Genomic DNA, 17,846 nt, shown 5'->3' on the forward strand with positions numbered 1-17,846 from the left:
CTACAACCTGGTTTGTTTTTTACTTTCTTATTCTCTGTTTGATTTCTGCTCTGTTTTACATGTGTATGTATCTATATATAACAGAATATATATGACACAGAGTATCACTATGTAATCATGACTGTCCTGGAGTTCATTATATTTAGACCAGGCTGAACTCAGAGAGATATGCCTGTTTTGCCTCCTCAGTACTAGAACTAGAATTATAGCTTGCACAACCATGCACAATCCCCTATTTTGTTTTTTCTTTTTCTTTTCTCTTTTCTCTCTCTCTCTCTCTCTCTCTCTCTCTCTGTGTGTGTGTGTGTGTGTGTGTGTGTGCACACGCATGCACGCGCAAATGGAATCTGAAGCCTTACAGATGCAAAAGAAATGTAAATAGTACCACATCCCTATTCATTCACTCTTTCATTCATTCACTCACAGAGTCCCATGTAGCTCTGGCTGGCCTCCAATTTACATATATGGGAGCTGACCTTGAACGCCAAACCCTCACACCTCCACCTCCCCAGTGCTGGGACAATGGAGCTGAGTACCAGGCCTGGCAAGCACTCCACCCTCTGACCCACAGCTGACCCCAGTTTCCCCTGGACCCCCACCCTTTCTAATCCTCCTGCCTCTAATTTAGGAGTGTTGGGATGACAGGTATGCACTGTCATACCCAAGCATTTTATTTTTGAGACAGTCTTGCTAAGTTTTCCAGGCAGTTCTTGAAGTAATTCTGTAGCCCAGACAGTATCCTCCTGAGATGACAGGAGGCCTGGGCTGCCAAAAGTGGCTTATTTCCCCCTTTCCCAGTACTAAGACTATGACTGCCTGGAGGTCATCAGTGAGCGTAGGACACAGTGAGGTGGATTTATAATCCCAGCCCTCTGGAGGTGGAGGCAGGAGGATTAAAATTCAAAGCAATATCCTGGGCATATAAAACTGTCTTAATGAGACAGACAGACCCACACACACTGAGAGAGAGGAAGAGAGAGAGAGAGGGAGAGAGAGAGAGAGAGAGGTGTGGTGGCCCATGCCTTTAATCTCAGCACTCAGGAGACAGAAGCAGGGGGATCTCTGCTAATTCAAGGCCAGCTTGGTCTACAGAGTGAGTTCCAGGGCACCCAGGGCTACACAGAAAAACCCTGTCTTGAAAAACCAAAAGAGAAAGAAAAAAAAGTCTCTTTGGGGCTGGAGTGGTGGTTCAGTGGTTAGAGTACTGGCTGCTCTTCCAAAGGACCAAGGTTCAATTCCCAGTACCATCCTGGCAGCTCACAACTGTAACTCCAGTTCCAGGGGACCTGACATTCTCACACAGACTTATATGAAGGCAAAAGACCAATGCACATAAAATAAAAATAAATCATTCAGAGAGAGGGAGAGAGGAAAAGAGATTGATTCCAACAAGTGGCCCAAATGTGCAGAGCATGGATCTTAGAAAGACGTGTGGAAAGCCCAGGTATGCTTCAGCTTCAACTAAAAACCCAACTACAGTCCAGGACCATGTTTCCCCTTATCCTAGCCTCAGTTTACCTCCACAGACAGGCAGACAGGAACAGAGCAAGAAGAGTGAGCTAAACCGGGTGTCGCAGCCCACGCCTTCATTTATTAATTTTTAATGTTTATTTATTTGTTTATTTATGTATATGAGTGCTATGTTTTCATCCATACCAGAAGAGGGAATCGGATCCCACCTTACACAGCTCTTCCCACCCCCAGAGAGGCTCGGGGCGACTCCCACAGGGGATATATAAGCGGCATGCCCCAAAACAGACTCATGGTTGTTGGTTCTTCAGGTTTCATGTCCCTGTCTCCTCTCTGCGGGGCCAGGGAATCGCCGGAGAGTGCTTTACCCATTAATCCTGGGCTTTCCAATTTGGTCAGATTTGGTTTGTTGCAATCGGGAGGAGAGGCCTTCAGGAGGCCTAAAAGTTATCACCCATTACACATGGTTGTGAGCCACCACATGGTTGCTGGGAACTGAACTCAGGACCTCTGAAAGAGCAGCCAGTGCTCTTAAGCTCTGAGCTATCTCTGCCCCAGCCCATTCCTTTAATCCCAGCATTTGGAAGGCAGAGGCAAGCTGATCTTTGAGTTCAAGGACAGCCATGGTGGCTATACAGAGAAACCCTGTCTGGAAGGAGAGAGAGAGAGAGAGACAGAGACAGAGAGACAGAGAGACAGAGACAGAGAGAGAGAGAGAGAGAGAGAGGGAGGGAGAGAGGAAAGTGAGCTAAACATCAAAGAGGCAAAATCCCAGCTCCTCCATCCATTTCTTTGCACCCGCCAGGTAATCCGCCAGGTGGAGGCGGTCAAATCTCCTGCCCACTTGAGGCTCAGCGAGGATCACCCAGGGCTAGGACCAGCTTTCCTGTGGAAGACCTAGCCAACAACAGGGGTGGAGGGAGAAATGCCAGCCAGTGCAAAGGCCCTGAGGTGAGTTGCTGAACCACTAGAGAGGCCTCAGGGCAGGAATTCAACAGATTTCCTCTGCTTAAATTGAAGACCCGGGCCCCTCAACTACACATTCCAAGGTGCCCAAGCAGGCCTGGCCTTGCTGACGTCATGGGGTGAGATTGATTTCAGCACTGAGCTTTGCCCTCCCCAACTGGCTCAGCTCATTCGCTAGGGTACCTGGGGCATGGTGACCTCAAACCTGACTTCTTCCTGAGGTCAGCCTCCTGGTCCCCAGGGATGAAGTAGCAGGACCTATAACTCCAAGACATCAACAGCTCCCCAGATCTTTGTGGGCTGGAAGAACCATGGGCTCGAGTTCTTCCCCTGTCCCTTATTATTCAAGTTCCTCTTTGATTTGAGTTTAGATACTTTGCTCTTAGTCAACAGATTCTAGACAAGGATGCTACTCCTGAGCCCACCCCAGCCCCTCACTGGGGTATTCTGGTATCTAGAGCTGAGGTAAACATGGTGTGGGGTGGGGTGGGGTAGGGGGGAGAGTGGAGGGGAGCTGAGTCCCTAGAGTCCCCCCCTACACCCCGTGAGGGCTGGGGGCGTGGTCAGGGTGGAGCCCCGTCTAGAACCCCCCCACCCCCCACCCCCCGTAGTGAGGGGCTGGGGGCGTGGTCAGGGTGTGGCCCTGAAGCCCAATCCTGCTTCACAATAAAAACTTGGAGTTGGCCGGTTGGTGGTGGCGGCGCACGCCTGTAATTCCAGCACTCAGGAGGCAGAGGCAGGCAGATCTCTGTTATTTCGAGGCCAGCCTGGGCTACAGAGCTAGTCCAGGACAGGCTCCAAAGCTACAGAGAGACCCTGTCTCGAAAAACCAAAAAAAACAAAACAAAACAAAACCCCTTGGAGTCATATAATGAGGGTGAAAACTGAAAGACAGAGAAACAGAGCAGCCACCCACCAGAGACCTCTAACCTCTACAAAAATCTCAGACTCAGACTAAATGGGCAGTAGATCCTGTCTCCACCTTCCTAGTGCTGGGATTAAACACAAGAACCACCACTGCTTGGCTTTGTTTCTCTTTCAGACTGGTTCAATCTCCTGTAGCCCAGGGTGGCCTTGAACTCCTGATCTTCTTGCTTCCTCCCTGCCTGGCCTCTCTGGTTAACTAGTGGCTAGCTTCACCCTCTAATCTGCAAGCAAGCTTTATTTGTCAGGACACAAACAAAATATCACAACAGAGCCCTGCCCAGAATAACCCAGTGAGGTCAGGGACAGAGCCTAGCATGTGGGGAAGACCTAGGTTCAATTCCTAGCACCCTCCAAGAGAAGATTCCTACTGGTTTTTTGCCAAGAGAAGGGCTCCTGCCTATCCTCCTAGCACTCAAGAAGTTGAGTTCAAGGCCAGCCTGAGCTAACCTATAGGGTGGCATTCTGCCCTGATCCCCTGGCCCCATATAGTAGAAGTAGAGAAGGGTTCCGGGAGTTGTCTTCTGACTTCTGTGTTTAAGCTGTGGCACGTGTACCATCCCCTCTTAGACAATTAAAAGTTAATCCAAAATTGAATAAATAAGAAAGAGCTGTGTGTGGTGGCACACACCTTTAATCCCAGCACTGGGAGGCAGAGGCAGGCGGATCTCTGTGAGTTCAAGGCCAGCCTGGGCTACACAGTGAGACCGGAAAAAGACAAGACAGAATGCTGTGGAGTGATGCACACCTGTCATCCCAGCACTCAGGAGGCTGAAGCACCAGCATTTTGAGTTGGAAGCCAGCCCGAGACAACAAACGAAATTAATTAAACATATTTACCACATGACCCAGGGATTCCCCGTCTATGTATGTACCCAGAAGAAATGAAAACCCACATTCACACCAAAACTTACAATATTCACAGCACCCAGAATGTGGAGATAGCCCAATTTCAACAGGTAGATGACAGACACATAGAATGGGCCATTCCTATCTTGGAATATTGCTCAGCCATGAACAGGAGTGAAGCCTCCTCACATGCCACAGCCTGGAATGACCTTAAGGACATGGTATTCAGTGAGAGAACCAGACCCCAAAGGCCATACAGTGTGGGTCTCCATAACAGGAAGTGCTCAGAACAAGAGAATCCAGAGACGGGAAGTGGACTTGAGAGTACTGGAAGCTGGGAAGACAGGTGGGGATGATGGAACACTGTGGAGTTTGACAGGTGAGGATTGCCCAGCGCTTGTGCACTAACAACTCAGCTTACACTTTAAATGAGTGATTTATGTGGTATGCAAATTATATTTCAATGAGCTGTTATTAAAACAAACCACGTCAGACACCTCCCAGGCGTGCGTCCTGGCCTCTCATACAGGGAATCTAAGAATGTCCAGGGGCGGGTCCAGGGGCTGCAAGGTGTTCACCCTGGAATGGGAGCTTTGAGTTTCAGCCACGGAAAAAAGTGGCTGGGTGGCACTCGGTTCTGTGTGCTACACTGTTTGCCCAGCATTGTGTCTAGACTTTCGCAGTGTATGTACTCTTCCAGACAGACAACCCCTTTCCAACCTTCCTCACAGAGGAAGCACTCAAGTGTGGACGATCAGGAAGGGTCACGGGGCCTTGTGCTATATGTGTGTGGTGCAAGCAGCAGATGGACCCAGGCTTGGACATGCTGGTCCATCTTATCCTGGACACCACCCCCAAGCCCCCGTGTGACCTGCCCAGGGCCAGGAAGATGGGATCTACTGAGCCACCAGGAAGGAATCCTGGCATCCTGAAGGACTGGTTGTCTTTCCAGAGGGCTCCCCAAAAGGTAAACTTGGCAGCAAACCTCACCCTAGTGCTATTTAAAGGTGCTGCCTGGGGCAGGGGGAGGGAACTGGCGTTGAAGACCAAGGTTCCCCAGCACCGGTGACTCTAGGCTGCATCTGAAGGTCATTGCACCCATCCTCAGAGCCACTGGCTGCTGGGCAGGTGCTGTCGACCATGGCTGCCATGGGTGTCTCCTGGGGATGGGTGTGGCTGCGCTGAGGAGCAGCTGTGGGGGTGGACACACCGCCCTAATTCTGCTGCCCAGACGCTGTCCTCTTGTCCTCAATGCCCCTAAGCTGGTGGTGACATACCCGTCTGTCCCTCCCGCCCAAACACAGGTTCCTGCATCTGTCACACTGCGCACCATTCACCCCATCCCTTCCCGGTCCGTTCTTCCACGGCAGAGCCCCTCCGGAGGAGTGGGAGGCCACATTGACTGACACCTGTCTCCGTCTGTACCTGTCTGTCTCCCACCACTATCTTCTGTTTCTTTGTGATCCCTTCCTGTCTCCCTCCATCTCCGGCCTTTCTGTCTTCAATTTCTGTTCCTCTGCGATCTCGTTCTTGTGTCTCCCTCTCCATTCCCAAACCCTCACCCCCGGGGTGGCCGCGACCCGCCTGTGGGACAAACAGGCGCGCAGACCCCGCGCGTGTGATGCCCAGGCCGGCGGCCCCGCCCCCAGCGCCCATTGGACAGCCGCGGCCCTGGCCCCGCCCCCGACCGTGCAGCTGGGCCACCGCGCGCTGCCGGGCACAGGTCGGGATGCGCCGCCGCCTCTGGCTGGGCCTGGCCTGGCTGCTGCTGGCGCGGGCACCGGGTGCCCCGGGCGGGTACCCGCATCTGGAGGGCGACGTGCGCTGGCGCCGCCTCTTCTCCTCCACCCACTTCTTCCTGCGAGTGGACCCCGGTGGCCGGGTGCAGGGGACGCGCTGGCGGCACGGCCAGGACAGTGAGTGCGGGGGTAGCGAGATGGGCACACCTCCCGTGGGCTCCCGGGCAAGGCTCCGGGTGGGGTCACTGGCCTATGTATAAGGTCGAACTGTGCATGCCCAGTGGGACTATGAGGCAGGGATCCTTCCTGCTCCTGTGATTGCGACGTGCCTGAATTGGGGTTCGCTCTGTTCCCAATTTGGCAAACGAGGTAAGAGGGATGCCCTGATCTCAAGGTCCTGCTAAGAGACCAGGAATGTATTTGGGTCCAGACACAATCCTGCTTTGCATACAGAAGACCTTCGATAAGTGCTTATGGCGTGTATGTGGCTAGAGGAAAGGCCACGGTGAGGAGGGAGCTGGGGGTGATGGAGAGGCCACAGCCAGCTCCCCCGGTGCTAAAGTCTGGCAAGAGTTCCTGGGAGGGTTTGAGCTCAGCCCTGGGCAGGTGACAGGGCACTGCCCATCCCAGTGGCTTTCATCTGGGTTCCAAGGCCCTCATTAGGCCACACAGGACGAGGGCTATGACAAGGGACTGGCTGGGCAGGTCCATCCGTGGCAGCACAGCCAGGCGGAGTGGCCCCAGGCTGGGGAAGAGGCCCAGCTGAGTGACCTGGGCCCTTCAGTACTTCTGAGATTTAGATCCCACCTAGACAGGGATGGGGGTGATAGGTGAGGGGCTCTTCCCTCCTTAATGTGGTAGTTACTATGTGGTTCTGGCCAAGAGGATGCAATGCTAACCAAGACAGTGGTGGGTGGGCCAACCGTCCCGGGCCTTCCTGGGGTGGGGCAGATGCACTCATTCTGTAGGTGATAGGGACTGTGGCAGAGTGGTGTGACTATGTCCCAGTGTGGGGCCTCAAGCTTCTGGAGAGGACCTAGAGGCCTGTGGTGGGATTTACCTCCCAAAGCTGAGACTCAGGTAGGTAGGGCTTGCCAGGGCTGGCTCCTCCAATCCTGGGCCTGTTTACCTTCTGGAAATGTGTACAGTTGGCACCCTCCACCCAGGGTTGTGTAGATGCTGTGAAGCAGAGGGCATACAGTCGGTGCCCAAGCATGTGTTAGCGATGGCCTGGCTCCCTAGGTCTTTTCTGGTTAGCGCCTGGCAGCTGTGGACAGATTCTTCTTCATCCAGGGAAGGCCCGTGTTTGTTGTGGGTCCTAGTCTCCAGGGTCCATGCCAGCTGGGGTTGGGGACAGTCCACTGTGGCTGCTACCTGACTGTCCTCTTCCATCCCTCAGGTATTGTTGAGATCCGCTCTGTCCGTGTGGGCACTGTGGTGATCAAGGCTGTGTACTCAGGCTTCTACGTGGCCATGAATCGCAGGGGACGCCTCTACGGGACGGTGAGTGATGGGCAGCGGGCAGCCGCCGGGTGGTGATGGGTGGTGGGGCAGACAGACAGCCTCACATACCCGCACTGCAGCGGGTCTACTCTGTGGACTGCAGGTTCCGGGAACGCATCGAGGAGAACGGTTACAACACATACGCCTCACGACAATGGCGACACCGCGGACGACCTATGTTCCTGGCGCTGGATGGCCAGGGCGTTCCCCGGCAAGGCGGGCGGACACGGCGTCACCAGCTGTCCACACACTTCCTGCCAGTGCTGGTCTCATCTTGAAGGGCTTGCTGATGGTTGAGGAGGCATGGGCAGCGGAGGAGGCCTGGAAGATCTGGAGTGCGGCGGCAAGGGGCCCAGGCCAGAGATCCTTAGGTCACAAGCTGGGTGTCTGCTGGCTGCCAGGCATGGAAGTATGGCAGGGTCCCTCAGGCGAGGCCACTCTCAGGGGGAGACACAAAACTGGCAGTTTCCATCCATCTGGTTTGGAGGTGAGGACATGGCCAGGCTCGGCTTGACATGTGCTCTGGGCACAGCACGGAGAGGTTTGGAGATGGGGACGCACCAGGTGGAGGAGGAAAATAAAGACAGGATCAGGGAGGGCGGACACGTTGTGGAGGGCATGGCCCAGGTTGGCGGTAACAGCGACACAGACCTGTGCCATGTGGTCAGAGTAGGGAGGGGCTGGAGCTGAGAACACCTGCTCTTCCAGGGGGGCTGAGCTTAGTTCTCCCACAAGGTCATTCACAATCACGTCTACGTCCCACTCCAGAGGATCCAACTTCCTTTTCTGGCCTCTACAAGCACCTGTACTCAAGTGCACATAACTTGCTCCCCATACACATAAAAAGATACACACACACACTTTTTTTTTTTTTTCTTTTGGAGACAGTCTGCATATTCTTGGCTGTTCTGGAACTCGCTCTGTAGACCAGACTGGTCTCAAACTCAGAGATCTGCAAGCCTCTGCCTCTGCTCAATTAAAGGTGTGTGCCACCACTCAGGGCTGATGTGGGGCCTCTGGATACTAGATGGGTTCACCATGTTCCCAGGAGTCACCCGGGAGAGACCAACCTAATCTCACCTAGATCACATCCTGGGGACACCAGTGTCAGCCTCTGTCCCAGAACCATCACCAATAAATGTCGTAAACTTTGGTGAGCATGGCTGCTCGTCACAGAGGTAGGACACAGGGACTGTGCTGACAGCTTTCAGAATGGACAGAGGGTCCTCAGCAGGGACAGCATCTCCAGGGAATGGTGGTCTGCATGCTACCTGCGAGTGGCATCCTCTCTGCAATCAGGCCGTCAGGGTGGGATGTGGCTGGCAGCTTCGTCATTTAAGCACCCCAATCCGAGGAAGCCAAGACTCGCGCCCCAGACCATGGCAGAGTAGAGGGCAACCAAAAGTTAGTTTGCTGACAGCATGGCATCACCAGGGCTGAAGTAACACATGGTCCTCTGGGCTCTTCAGGTCCTAAACTTGAGGACAGGGTGGGCAGGTCACACCGTTGCTGAAAGCAGTGACTGCTCTGGGCTGTGGGGGTGCTCTGGGTCTCCTCCATGGAAACTCAGGAACAGGCAGGCTGGGGACCTGCTCACCCACGCAATGCTGGTGTGGCGCTGGGTGAGTGAGCCCTCATAGATGTTCAAAAGTCCATCACCCCCATGAAGGCTGGCAAGTGGTATGTGGATGAGACTGCAGGGTCCCTGGTCACAGGCCCCACCGTGTGGTCACCCACATGCAGGGCTTGCAACAGACAGCTTCCCACCCAAGCTGCCCTGAAGTTCAAACTGCCTACTGTGGAACACTGCCAAGGCCTGGGTACCTTCAGGCCTTTGCCAGAAGCATAAACCCACCCTGTGAGCTGCCCCACTGGGCAGTCATGGACACCCTGGCTGAAGGAAGACGCCAAGCCATGGGCTCTGCTTTTTGAGTAGGTGTATTTTAAATAGCTTTCCAGATAACACACATTTCCCTTTAAAAAAAAAAAAGTCTGCTGGAGCAGTTTGTTCCTGGGTCTGCTGGTCACCCTCATGGTCCCGAGGCCGGCGCTGGCTGGGTGCTGGGCCTGGCCTCTCAGGGCATGTGGTAGGCTGGGCCTGGCGACAGTTCTGCTGACTCTCCACACATCATGCATGGCCGCACGTGGCTCAAACGTCCATTTATTTCAAAGCAGTAATAATTTAAAATCATAAAAACCCTTCTGCCGCAGTTGAACATTTGGAGGGTGAGGTTAGAGACGGCTGAGGACGCCTGCTGGGACTGGGCCCACGTACGTACGTGCCTCCAAACAGGGGCGGGCGGCCATGGCCAAGTCCGAGCCTGTCGCAGCCTGGGGCCCGCCAGGTGCTGCTGGCCACCACGGGGCAGCACCTCTAGTCCACGGCCATGGCGGTGCTGAGGCACCTGGGGCGGGTGGGACGACCGAGCCCCGGAGGGCGGGTGGCCAGGTGGGACTCAGGAGTTGCTTGTGGCGTTCTCGTTGCTGGGCGAGCTGGACGAGGATGAGGACGAGGATGAGGAGAAGCCCACTCCGGTCAGGCCTGGGGGATTGGTGGCCGTGTTCTGTCCGGTGAGGCTCTTACGGCAGACCGGGCAGCTGTCATGCTTGAGAGGACAGAGAGGAGTTAGGAGGGGGGCAGGGCCAGGACTGCGTCAGGGATGTGACCGGTTATAATCAGGGTTAGAATTCGAGTCCAAGTCAGGGACAGAGTCAGGGCCCGGGTCTGGGTGAGAGAAGTCAGGGACAGCACCAACAGCAATGCTAACATGCTCTGACCCAGAGGTTCTTTCTGGACCTGGGTCAGGGTAGAGTAAAGCCAGGGCTGGCGTGAGGTCAGCCTTAGGGTCCAGGTGTGAGTCGAGGTCACAGCTGGAGACGGGCATGGTAAAGGCAGGCTCAGAGTTCAGGGGAAAGAAGGAACGGTCTGGTGAGTTATGGCTAGTGTCAGGGCTGCGGTTAGGATGAGCACAAGGTTTCCGATTGGCAGGCAAGCAGACTAGGGTTAAGGTCAGAGCTGGGTCTGGGTGTGCGGGCCGCCTGCGAGTGGAGGGCAGTCACCTGCTCTAGCCAGGGCACGATGCAGCTGTCGTGGAACAGGTGGTTACAGGGTAACTGGCGCACGCTCTCCCCCAGTGCGTAGTCATCTTTACACACAGGGCACTCCAGCCCGGAGCCTGCAGGGGAAGCAGGTCAGCGAGAGGCAGGCTGAGCAGGGGAGGGCCTCGGGACTGAACACCACCCCGTGAGCATACCCACGTGTTCCTCTGTGACGGGGACTGTGGGGAGGGCTTGAATCTTCTCCTTGTCTGCAGGTGGGGGGCCCGTGTTCTCAAACTGATTGAGAAGCTGAAAGACAAAAAGGAGCAGTGGCCTGAGGGGGGCTAGGTCCCCACTGGGGTGGTGGGGCGTGGGGATCTCCACCTGCCCAGCTCTGCAAGGCTGAAAACCAGCAAGACACACCAGGCCCATTAAACCTCTGGGCTGTCTGAGGCGCACAGCTCTGGTACAGGCCACTGTCCTTCCTAGAACAACAGGCATCCTTCAAGAGGCAGGGGAAGACGCCACTGAGCTGTCTGACACAGAGGGCAGGACGAGCGGCCTGCACCCCATCTGCCTCATTGGGCTGGCTGCCCGGCCCCCCACAGATGCTGAGTGGCCAGCTGTACCTGTGTGATGATGGCGTCCAGGCCGTTGGCCCCCCAGGCGTAGTCCATTGGGTTCGAGTGCAGGACGCCCCTGGGGGGGAGAGGCCGGGTCAGGGGACGCAGGGTGGGAGGGGCCGGGCACCCGTCCCCTACTCACCAGGGACCAAGGCCCAGGCTGGGTACAGCGGCCGGGGAGATGATACCATTCACGAGCTGCTGGATGATCCTGTGGGAGAGATGGTGTCAGAGGGGCCTGCAGCGGCCAGCACACAGCTAGATTTGAACTGGCCCGATCTTTCCATCTCCACCACTCAAGTGCTGGGATGACAGGCATGTGCCCCCCTACCCAATGGGAGGAAGCCATTGGTACAAACTGTTTCATAGGGAATCCCAGTAGCCAGAGGCCACGGGGCACAGCCTCAAGGTCCTGGACCCCAGCCTTATTCCACTTCCACAGGGCATGGGGATGTAGTGCTCAGCTCCTGTGGGGGACCCAGGCTCCTTGGGTCCTGTCTAAGGAGAGAGGTGGCCGGCCAGATGGCTCCCACGGGTAGCCCGGTGAGGCCTTAAGGAAGCCTGGAGCCTCAGTGTCGGTGGCATGTGCTTGCCTCCCATGTTTCTATGTCTCACTGAGGCAGTGAGGCCCTCACCAGCTACCCCAGCCCACTCACCCTTCCAGTGTGGGGACACCTTCATGCCGGCCAGTGGCTCGCCGGGCGGTAAGGCGAGCACGGGGCTGCCGGGCCCCATACCGATGCCGAGACTGGTGTTCTCTCTCCCGTCGGCTCTCAGGGTCCCTGCCATCATCGGCTTGTGCCCCAGGAGGGAACGTGGGAATCTCAAAGCTATCATCGAAGATGCCGAAAGCAAACTGGCTGTACCCTTGCGGCAGTGTGAACAGGTGCTGGTCCACACTCTGTGGAGAGGATGTAGTGAGGCCACCACGTACCACAGACAGCCAAGGGGGGAGGAGTCCATTGACCATCCCACAGATGGGGGACAACTGTCAGGGCAAGGAAGAGCACCAAGTATGGGATGGGTGTGTGCCCTCCTGTAGGACAGGGGAGGACCTGGGGACCAGAGACCCGGACTCACCTCAAATGGCTGCCGGTTCTGGTCGGTGGGGGCTGTGGAGGGCGCAGAGCCATTTTCTGTGTTCCTGGGGGGAGAGAGAGAGCCTGTCAACTGCAGTTGAAGCCCCTCCTAGGTCCTCAGGGCAAGAAATGCCAAGGTATGGCAGCCCTCCACCCTCCTCACTACCTGGTCTCTTCTGGAAGCTCCTCGATGAAGCCAGACTCGCACCTTGGACAGATGTAATCCTGTGGGAGAGGCAAGGGTCAGGAAGGCATCTCTCCCAAGCCACATCCGGTAGTCTTGTCAGTAATGGCCTCCTCCTACAGCCTAGTGACTCCAGCACCCTGCTAGGTCTCCCCAAGCCTGGATTCCCCCTGTGACCTCCCAGTCCCAGTCAAGACCCAGACACAGTGTGCACCCCACAATGACAGGACCTGAGGTCCCTTCTTCAGACACACAGTGGGGGACACAGACAGCTAGGAGCCCATGTAGGGAGAGCAAGAGCAAGCCTGGAAACCAGGTAACACCTTCCTGAGACCAAGTGCCAGCTACAGTTGTGGTTCTGGGGCCGGAACCCATGGACCCAGAGGCCAAGTCCCCTCTGGAGCCACGACCACAAACAGAAAGCCCCTCCAAGTGCAGAGCACGCTTCCCACAAGGCCACAGCTGTTGAGTGTTAAGGCAGTGGTACAGGCTGTCAGCCAAGACCATAGGCCTCTCATGGACAGAATGGATCCTGAATCAGGAGTGGCCACGGGCCTGACCACTGGGCTCCACACAGCACATCACACACTAGGCCCTGCCCCAGCCACAGGCAGCTTCACGCTGTTGGACAAGAGCAGAGCGGGCAGGGAGGGGGCGGCCCAACTGGCAATCTGACATCCGAGGCCCGCTCACCCCCCTGCAGACACACCTCCACAGCTGAACACACTGCCATGAACATGTGAAGGGGCACGGCATTAGTCACCAGGGCAATGCCAGCGTGACTCGGTTGACCCGAAACAGTCAGCAAACCTGGGGCAGGCCTCACCAGAGCTGGGTGGTCACACTATTGGCAGGGCCAAAGTCTGACCAGTACCCCCTCCTTGGCATAGTACAGCATCAGCACACACATGGTCTGGTGCACTGTGCCTCAACCTCCACACCCAGCCACCCCTCACTGGCTGCAGCAGGAACACAGTTAGGGTCAGCTTGTATCCACTGCCAAATGTCTGTCTCTCGGGCAGGTATCTGCCCACCCTCACAGCAGCTGGTGCCAAGGGTCACCCAGCAGAGGCCACACTGCCTTGTCAGCTGTCTTGATGGTCCCAGTGACATCCTGCCCAGAGAAGACCCCTGATAGAGACCTGAGACTGTAGGATATCCACAGGACATGGGTGCCCTATGCTCAGATGACCCCTATAACACATCCCAAAGGACCATTCTTGAGTGCCACAGGGAAGGTAAGGGGACGGAGTCTAAGCATCTCTGGCCACAGTGCCACGGGTCTGCAGCACCTGGTCTTCAGAGGGCAGGCAGCTTCCAGAACTGACAGGGTGTGAGGTACGGGGAGCCACAGACCCAGTCCCCTGCCCATGGCTCCTGTGTAGAATCGTCATCCTTGGGCACGTGTGTCCTACATCCCCAGAAGATGCAGCAGCCACCACCTGTCTCACGAGTCCATGCAGCACCTTACTCGGCACATGGCTGTGCCCGCTGGTCTCCCACCAGGAGGGCTTAACGCCTTCACTATGCCTGGCACTCTGTCTGTAGGAGTGGCTCTGCCCAGGACCCAGGCCAGGGCCCCTCATGCTCTATCCCATGTCAGGCATTGTGTTCACGCATGCAGCAGGCACTGGCTCCTCATCTACACCCCTTGACCCACGAGGCAGTGTGCAGGAAAAATGAGGAGCCAGGGTGCAGGTGTCTGCCCACGGATAGGCATCCCATGTCCACACCTGTGTGTCACATGGCCTCCACCAACACACCCTGCAGAGGATCAAGTCTGGGCGTGCATTGCCCACAGCCTCTGGCTCTAGACAACTCATCTGCTTCCTACCAACTCGTTTCCAGCCAAGCAAGCGATCCTTCCCAGCACCCGAAGCTCTGCCACTGCTTGGCAGCTGGGCCCACGGGCACTGACACAGACTGCCCATTAGAGCAGCAGTTCACAACCTGTGGGTCGTGGTATCTTTGGGAGTCGAACAACTTTTTCTCAGGATGTCTCTGCCTATCAGACATCCTGAATATCAGATATCTACATTACAGTTCATAACAGTAGCAAACAGTTATGAAGCAGCAAAGCAGACAATTTTATGGTTGGGGTCACCACAACACAAGGAACTGTATTAAAGGGTCGTAGCATCAGGAAGGCTGAGAGCCACTGTATTAAAGGTCGTTGCATCAGGAAGGCCGAGAGCCACTGTACTAAAGGGTCACTGGATCAGGAAGGCTGAGACGCACTGTTAGAAACCAGGGGTGCTGCTCACTTGTCTGGGATGGGCAGCACACTGGACAGCTGATGACACAGAGTGCCTGGCTCAGGGCCACACTGAAAAGTAGCCTCTGTCTGACTCCAGACCAGAGCAGCGACAGGGCAGCCCAGGTGCCACCACTGGAAGTGGGTGTCTCTAGCAACCAACTCAGGTGCCTGAGTGGCAGTCCCCACTACAAGTGCACACAGGGCAAGGTCCCTCCTCCCGAGGGGCCTGTCCTGGACTCTAGACCATGGTGACTCCCACTGAACCACAGACCTGCTCAGCTCCCTTTAGCATACTAGCTGCTCACACAGAAACCACCAGGCTGCTGTCTAATCACCTGTCACTCCCTGGCTGGCCTACAAACCCTGGAAGAACAAAGACCATGTTGGGTCACTGGGACTTACAGGAGGGCCCTTGCCAGGCACAGCAGCAGTCAGAGGTCAGGGTCCTCCTTGTTCAAAGCCACAGGGCCAGCACCGGGTGCTGGGCTGGCCCCAGTAAGGAAAAGCAACAGCTAGGTGTGCACCTGGATCAGGCCATCTCCTAGCAGAGGCCCAGGCTTCTGTTCCCAGAGCTCACAAGGATGTTGAGGGGCTGCACAGTCCCCAGTCCAGGCTCACCCCTGACACTGAGGACAGGAAAGAGCAAGGAAAAGCTGGGGAGACAGGGATGAGGCACAGCAAACAGAGAAGCAGAAATAACAATCAGGGAGATTACCACATCCTAGGTTTGCATGGCACCCCGGATTCCACTCTCCCTCCAACCTGCTTTTTGTTGTTGTCATTTTGCTTTTTGTTTTTTTCTAGACAGGGTTTCCTGGTGTCACCCGGGCTGTCCTGGAGCTCATTATGTAGACCAGGAACTCCACTTGCCCCTGCCTCCAGAGTGCTGGGATTAAAAGCATGAGCACCTAACCTAGCCAAACTGAATTCTTAGAGCTAAAATCTAGCAACCAACTCAGGTGACCACAGTGTCACCACCCAGGGGTAGTGTGCAGTGACCCAAAGAAACTACACCAACTCTCGCCACCTGCCCTTCATCCACACAGCCTCTGCGTGATTCACATACGACCTCATCACCTTCTTTGCAATGGCAGTGTGGCTTACACCAGACCAGGACCCACCCAAGCTTCCTTTTCTCAAAATACAGGAGCAGACTCCATGCCCGGCCTGGGAAGGTGGCAGCGGGCTGCAAGTACAGGGAGATGAACTCTCCCAAGAGGCCAAACCTGGCATGAGACAAGGCATGTCCGGGAGAGGGGGATGGGGTGGGAGGATGCTGCCCTGGGAACCTAGGAGCTACCCACCAGGGGTTGGCCAGATGGACCTGGGAAAAGAACGGGCAGGTCGGGGAAGCAGACACAGAACCAGTCAGTCACTCTCAACAGGCTTGCAGGAACCCTGGGAGGCACCGGGCCAAAATCACCTTGAACTGAATGCGGGAGGCCCCAGGACACCCAAGCAGGGTCCTCGGGGTACACATGCCCAAAGCCACCTTCAAGAAGCAGGAGGCTTGGGGACACCAGGTGGGGCCCTGGGGGTGCAGCTGGCCAGGGCCACACTGAAGCACCAGCCTGAGGCCTGTAGCAGCCAGGTGGGGTTCCAGCGACAGGCCCAGACCCCCGGGCTGCGCCGTCGGATTCGTAGCCGCTCCGGGCGCAGCTGCGAGGCCCGGGGCGGCGCTCGAGGCCGCGCTGCGCGCCCCCGCGTCCTGGCCACGCGCTCGGCGATCGTCCCCGGCGCGGAGCTCGGCTTCCGATCCCCAAGGGGTCCGACCCTACGGGGCACCCCCGCCGCCGCCCGGGTTCTCGGACCTGCCCGCCATGCTGCTCGCACCCCGCCGGGTCTCAGTTTCCCCTCTAGCCCGCCTCGCGCGCCCAGCCCCGCCGCCCTCCCGTCCGGACCTCACCGGCAGGCGAGGCACGATCTCCACCGAGCAGCAGTGGCAGAAGTACCGTCCGGGCTGCGGCGACGCCTCGGCCATGGCCACCGCCGCCTCCGCGTCGCCCGCCCCCCGCGCGGCGCCCGCCGCCGGCCGTTTGCTGCTCCCTCGCCGGCCGACGCGCCCGCGCACGCTCACGCATAGCACGCACGGCACGCACGGCAGGCGCGGAGCTCGCGGAGGAACGCGTGCGGCGCGCTGCGGAGGGCTGGATCGTGGAGGACGGTGGCCGCACTAGGACAAACTAGACACGGCCGGAAGCCGGGGGACCTGGGCCGGGCGTGAGGGGCGGGGCCTGCAGATCAGGCGGCGGAGCCTAGTCTCCTTGGCAACCGGGAGGACAGGTGGGGAGATGCTCAGGACCGCGGAGCATCTTGGGGGCGGGGCCTTCCTGGAGTGGGCGGAGCCGAGCGGCCTTGGCAACCGGAACAGGGGCTTGAAGAACGCGGAAATTTCGGGGCGGCGAGAAGACGGGTCTCCTTGGCAACGACTTTCAGAGGTGAAGCTAGGCTTGGATGCAGGCAGAAGTCAGGGATGGCAGACCAGCGAACGTAGGAGCTATGTGGGGAAGAGACTCTTCTTGGTAACCTGGGCGGGGCGGGGCCTCGTGGCAGCTTCAGCGAGGGTCTGCCCGGCTGTCTCCTTGGCAACGTGGGGTAAGGTTCCAGCCGGTAAGCAACTGGAAAGCTGTAGGGTCTTCAGACTGAGCCTGCGCGGGGCAGGGCCGGGTTTCCTTGGTAACGAGGACCAGATCCCGGACCGGTCCTGGAAACAGCCTCGGAGCTTGGAGCGGAGCCTTGAGGCAAAGCGTCAAGCCTGCGGGCCCGTCTCCTTGGCAACCGGGCTAGCAAGCTGTGCCGGCTGGAGGCGGGCTCCGCGCTCGGGGCGTGGCCCGCGTCGGGCGGGGCCGTCTCCTTGGCGACCGGGATGGGCGGCCGGGGCGGAGCCTGAGGGCGGGTGATAGATAGCTCGGGAGACCGGCTGTAGTCGGCAGGGCTGAGTTTCTTTGGCAACCAGGATTGGATGGAGAGCCCTCGGAAAGCCAGGTACAGCCGCGAAGCGGAGTCGCTCGAGGGGCGGGGCTTGGTCGCCGTGGCAACCGCTCAGGCGGGTAGGGCGACGCCTGGAACCCGAGGAGGAGCCGGTGGGTGGGGCCTAAGTGGCTCCTCCTCTTCTCCAACCCGCCGAGCCCTCATTTCTCCGCCCTTCCCCTCCTCGGGCGCAGCAGGCAAGCTCGCCTCTGGGTGTTTACACGCACTGTCTGTGCCTCTCCA

At 57.3% G+C, this 17,846-nt stretch overlaps 2 protein-coding genes across 4 annotated transcripts; one reads left to right on the forward strand and one right to left on the reverse strand.

The window, feature by feature from the left end:
* The first annotated feature begins 5,890 nt into the window (after window positions 1-5,890).
* Window positions 5,891-8,329, forward strand: Fgf22 (fibroblast growth factor 22). 3 transcript variants are annotated; one of them, XM_036170948.1, is made up of 3 exons: window positions 5,891-6,125; window positions 7,348-7,451; window positions 7,555-8,329. In XM_036170948.1, the coding sequence occupies exons 1-3, from the start codon at window positions 5,939-5,941 to the stop codon at window positions 7,963-7,965; spliced, it is 702 nt and encodes a 233-aa protein (XP_036026841.1). In that variant the 5' UTR covers window positions 5,891-5,938; the 3' UTR covers window positions 7,966-8,329. The 3 variants fall into 3 exon arrangements, with proteins under 3 accessions (XP_036026841.1, XP_036026842.1, XP_036026843.1); XM_036170949.1 differs by having other exon boundaries at window positions 7,532-7,800; XM_036170950.1 differs by lacking the exon at window positions 5,891-6,125 and adding an exon at window positions 6,154-6,317.
* A 1,041-nt stretch (window positions 8,330-9,370) lies between these two features.
* Window positions 9,371-16,765, reverse strand: Rnf126 (ring finger protein 126). Its single transcript, XM_036170734.1, has 9 exons — window positions 16,540-16,765; window positions 12,359-12,417; window positions 12,194-12,257; window positions 11,770-12,014; window positions 11,256-11,324; window positions 11,120-11,189; window positions 10,706-10,799; window positions 10,512-10,627; window positions 9,371-10,057 (listed from the first exon to the last, which is right to left on the reverse strand). The coding sequence occupies exons 1-9, from the start codon at window positions 16,612-16,614 to the stop codon at window positions 9,908-9,910; spliced, it is 942 nt and encodes a 313-aa protein (XP_036026627.1). The 5' UTR covers window positions 16,615-16,765; the 3' UTR covers window positions 9,371-9,907.
* Window positions 16,766-17,846: the final 1,081 nt, after the last annotated feature.

The sequence above is a fragment of the Onychomys torridus genome, chromosome 21, assembly GCF_903995425.1.
Source record: "Onychomys torridus chromosome 21, mOncTor1.1, whole genome shotgun sequence".
NCBI classification, from domain to species: Eukaryota; Metazoa; Chordata; class Mammalia; order Rodentia; family Cricetidae; genus Onychomys; species Onychomys torridus.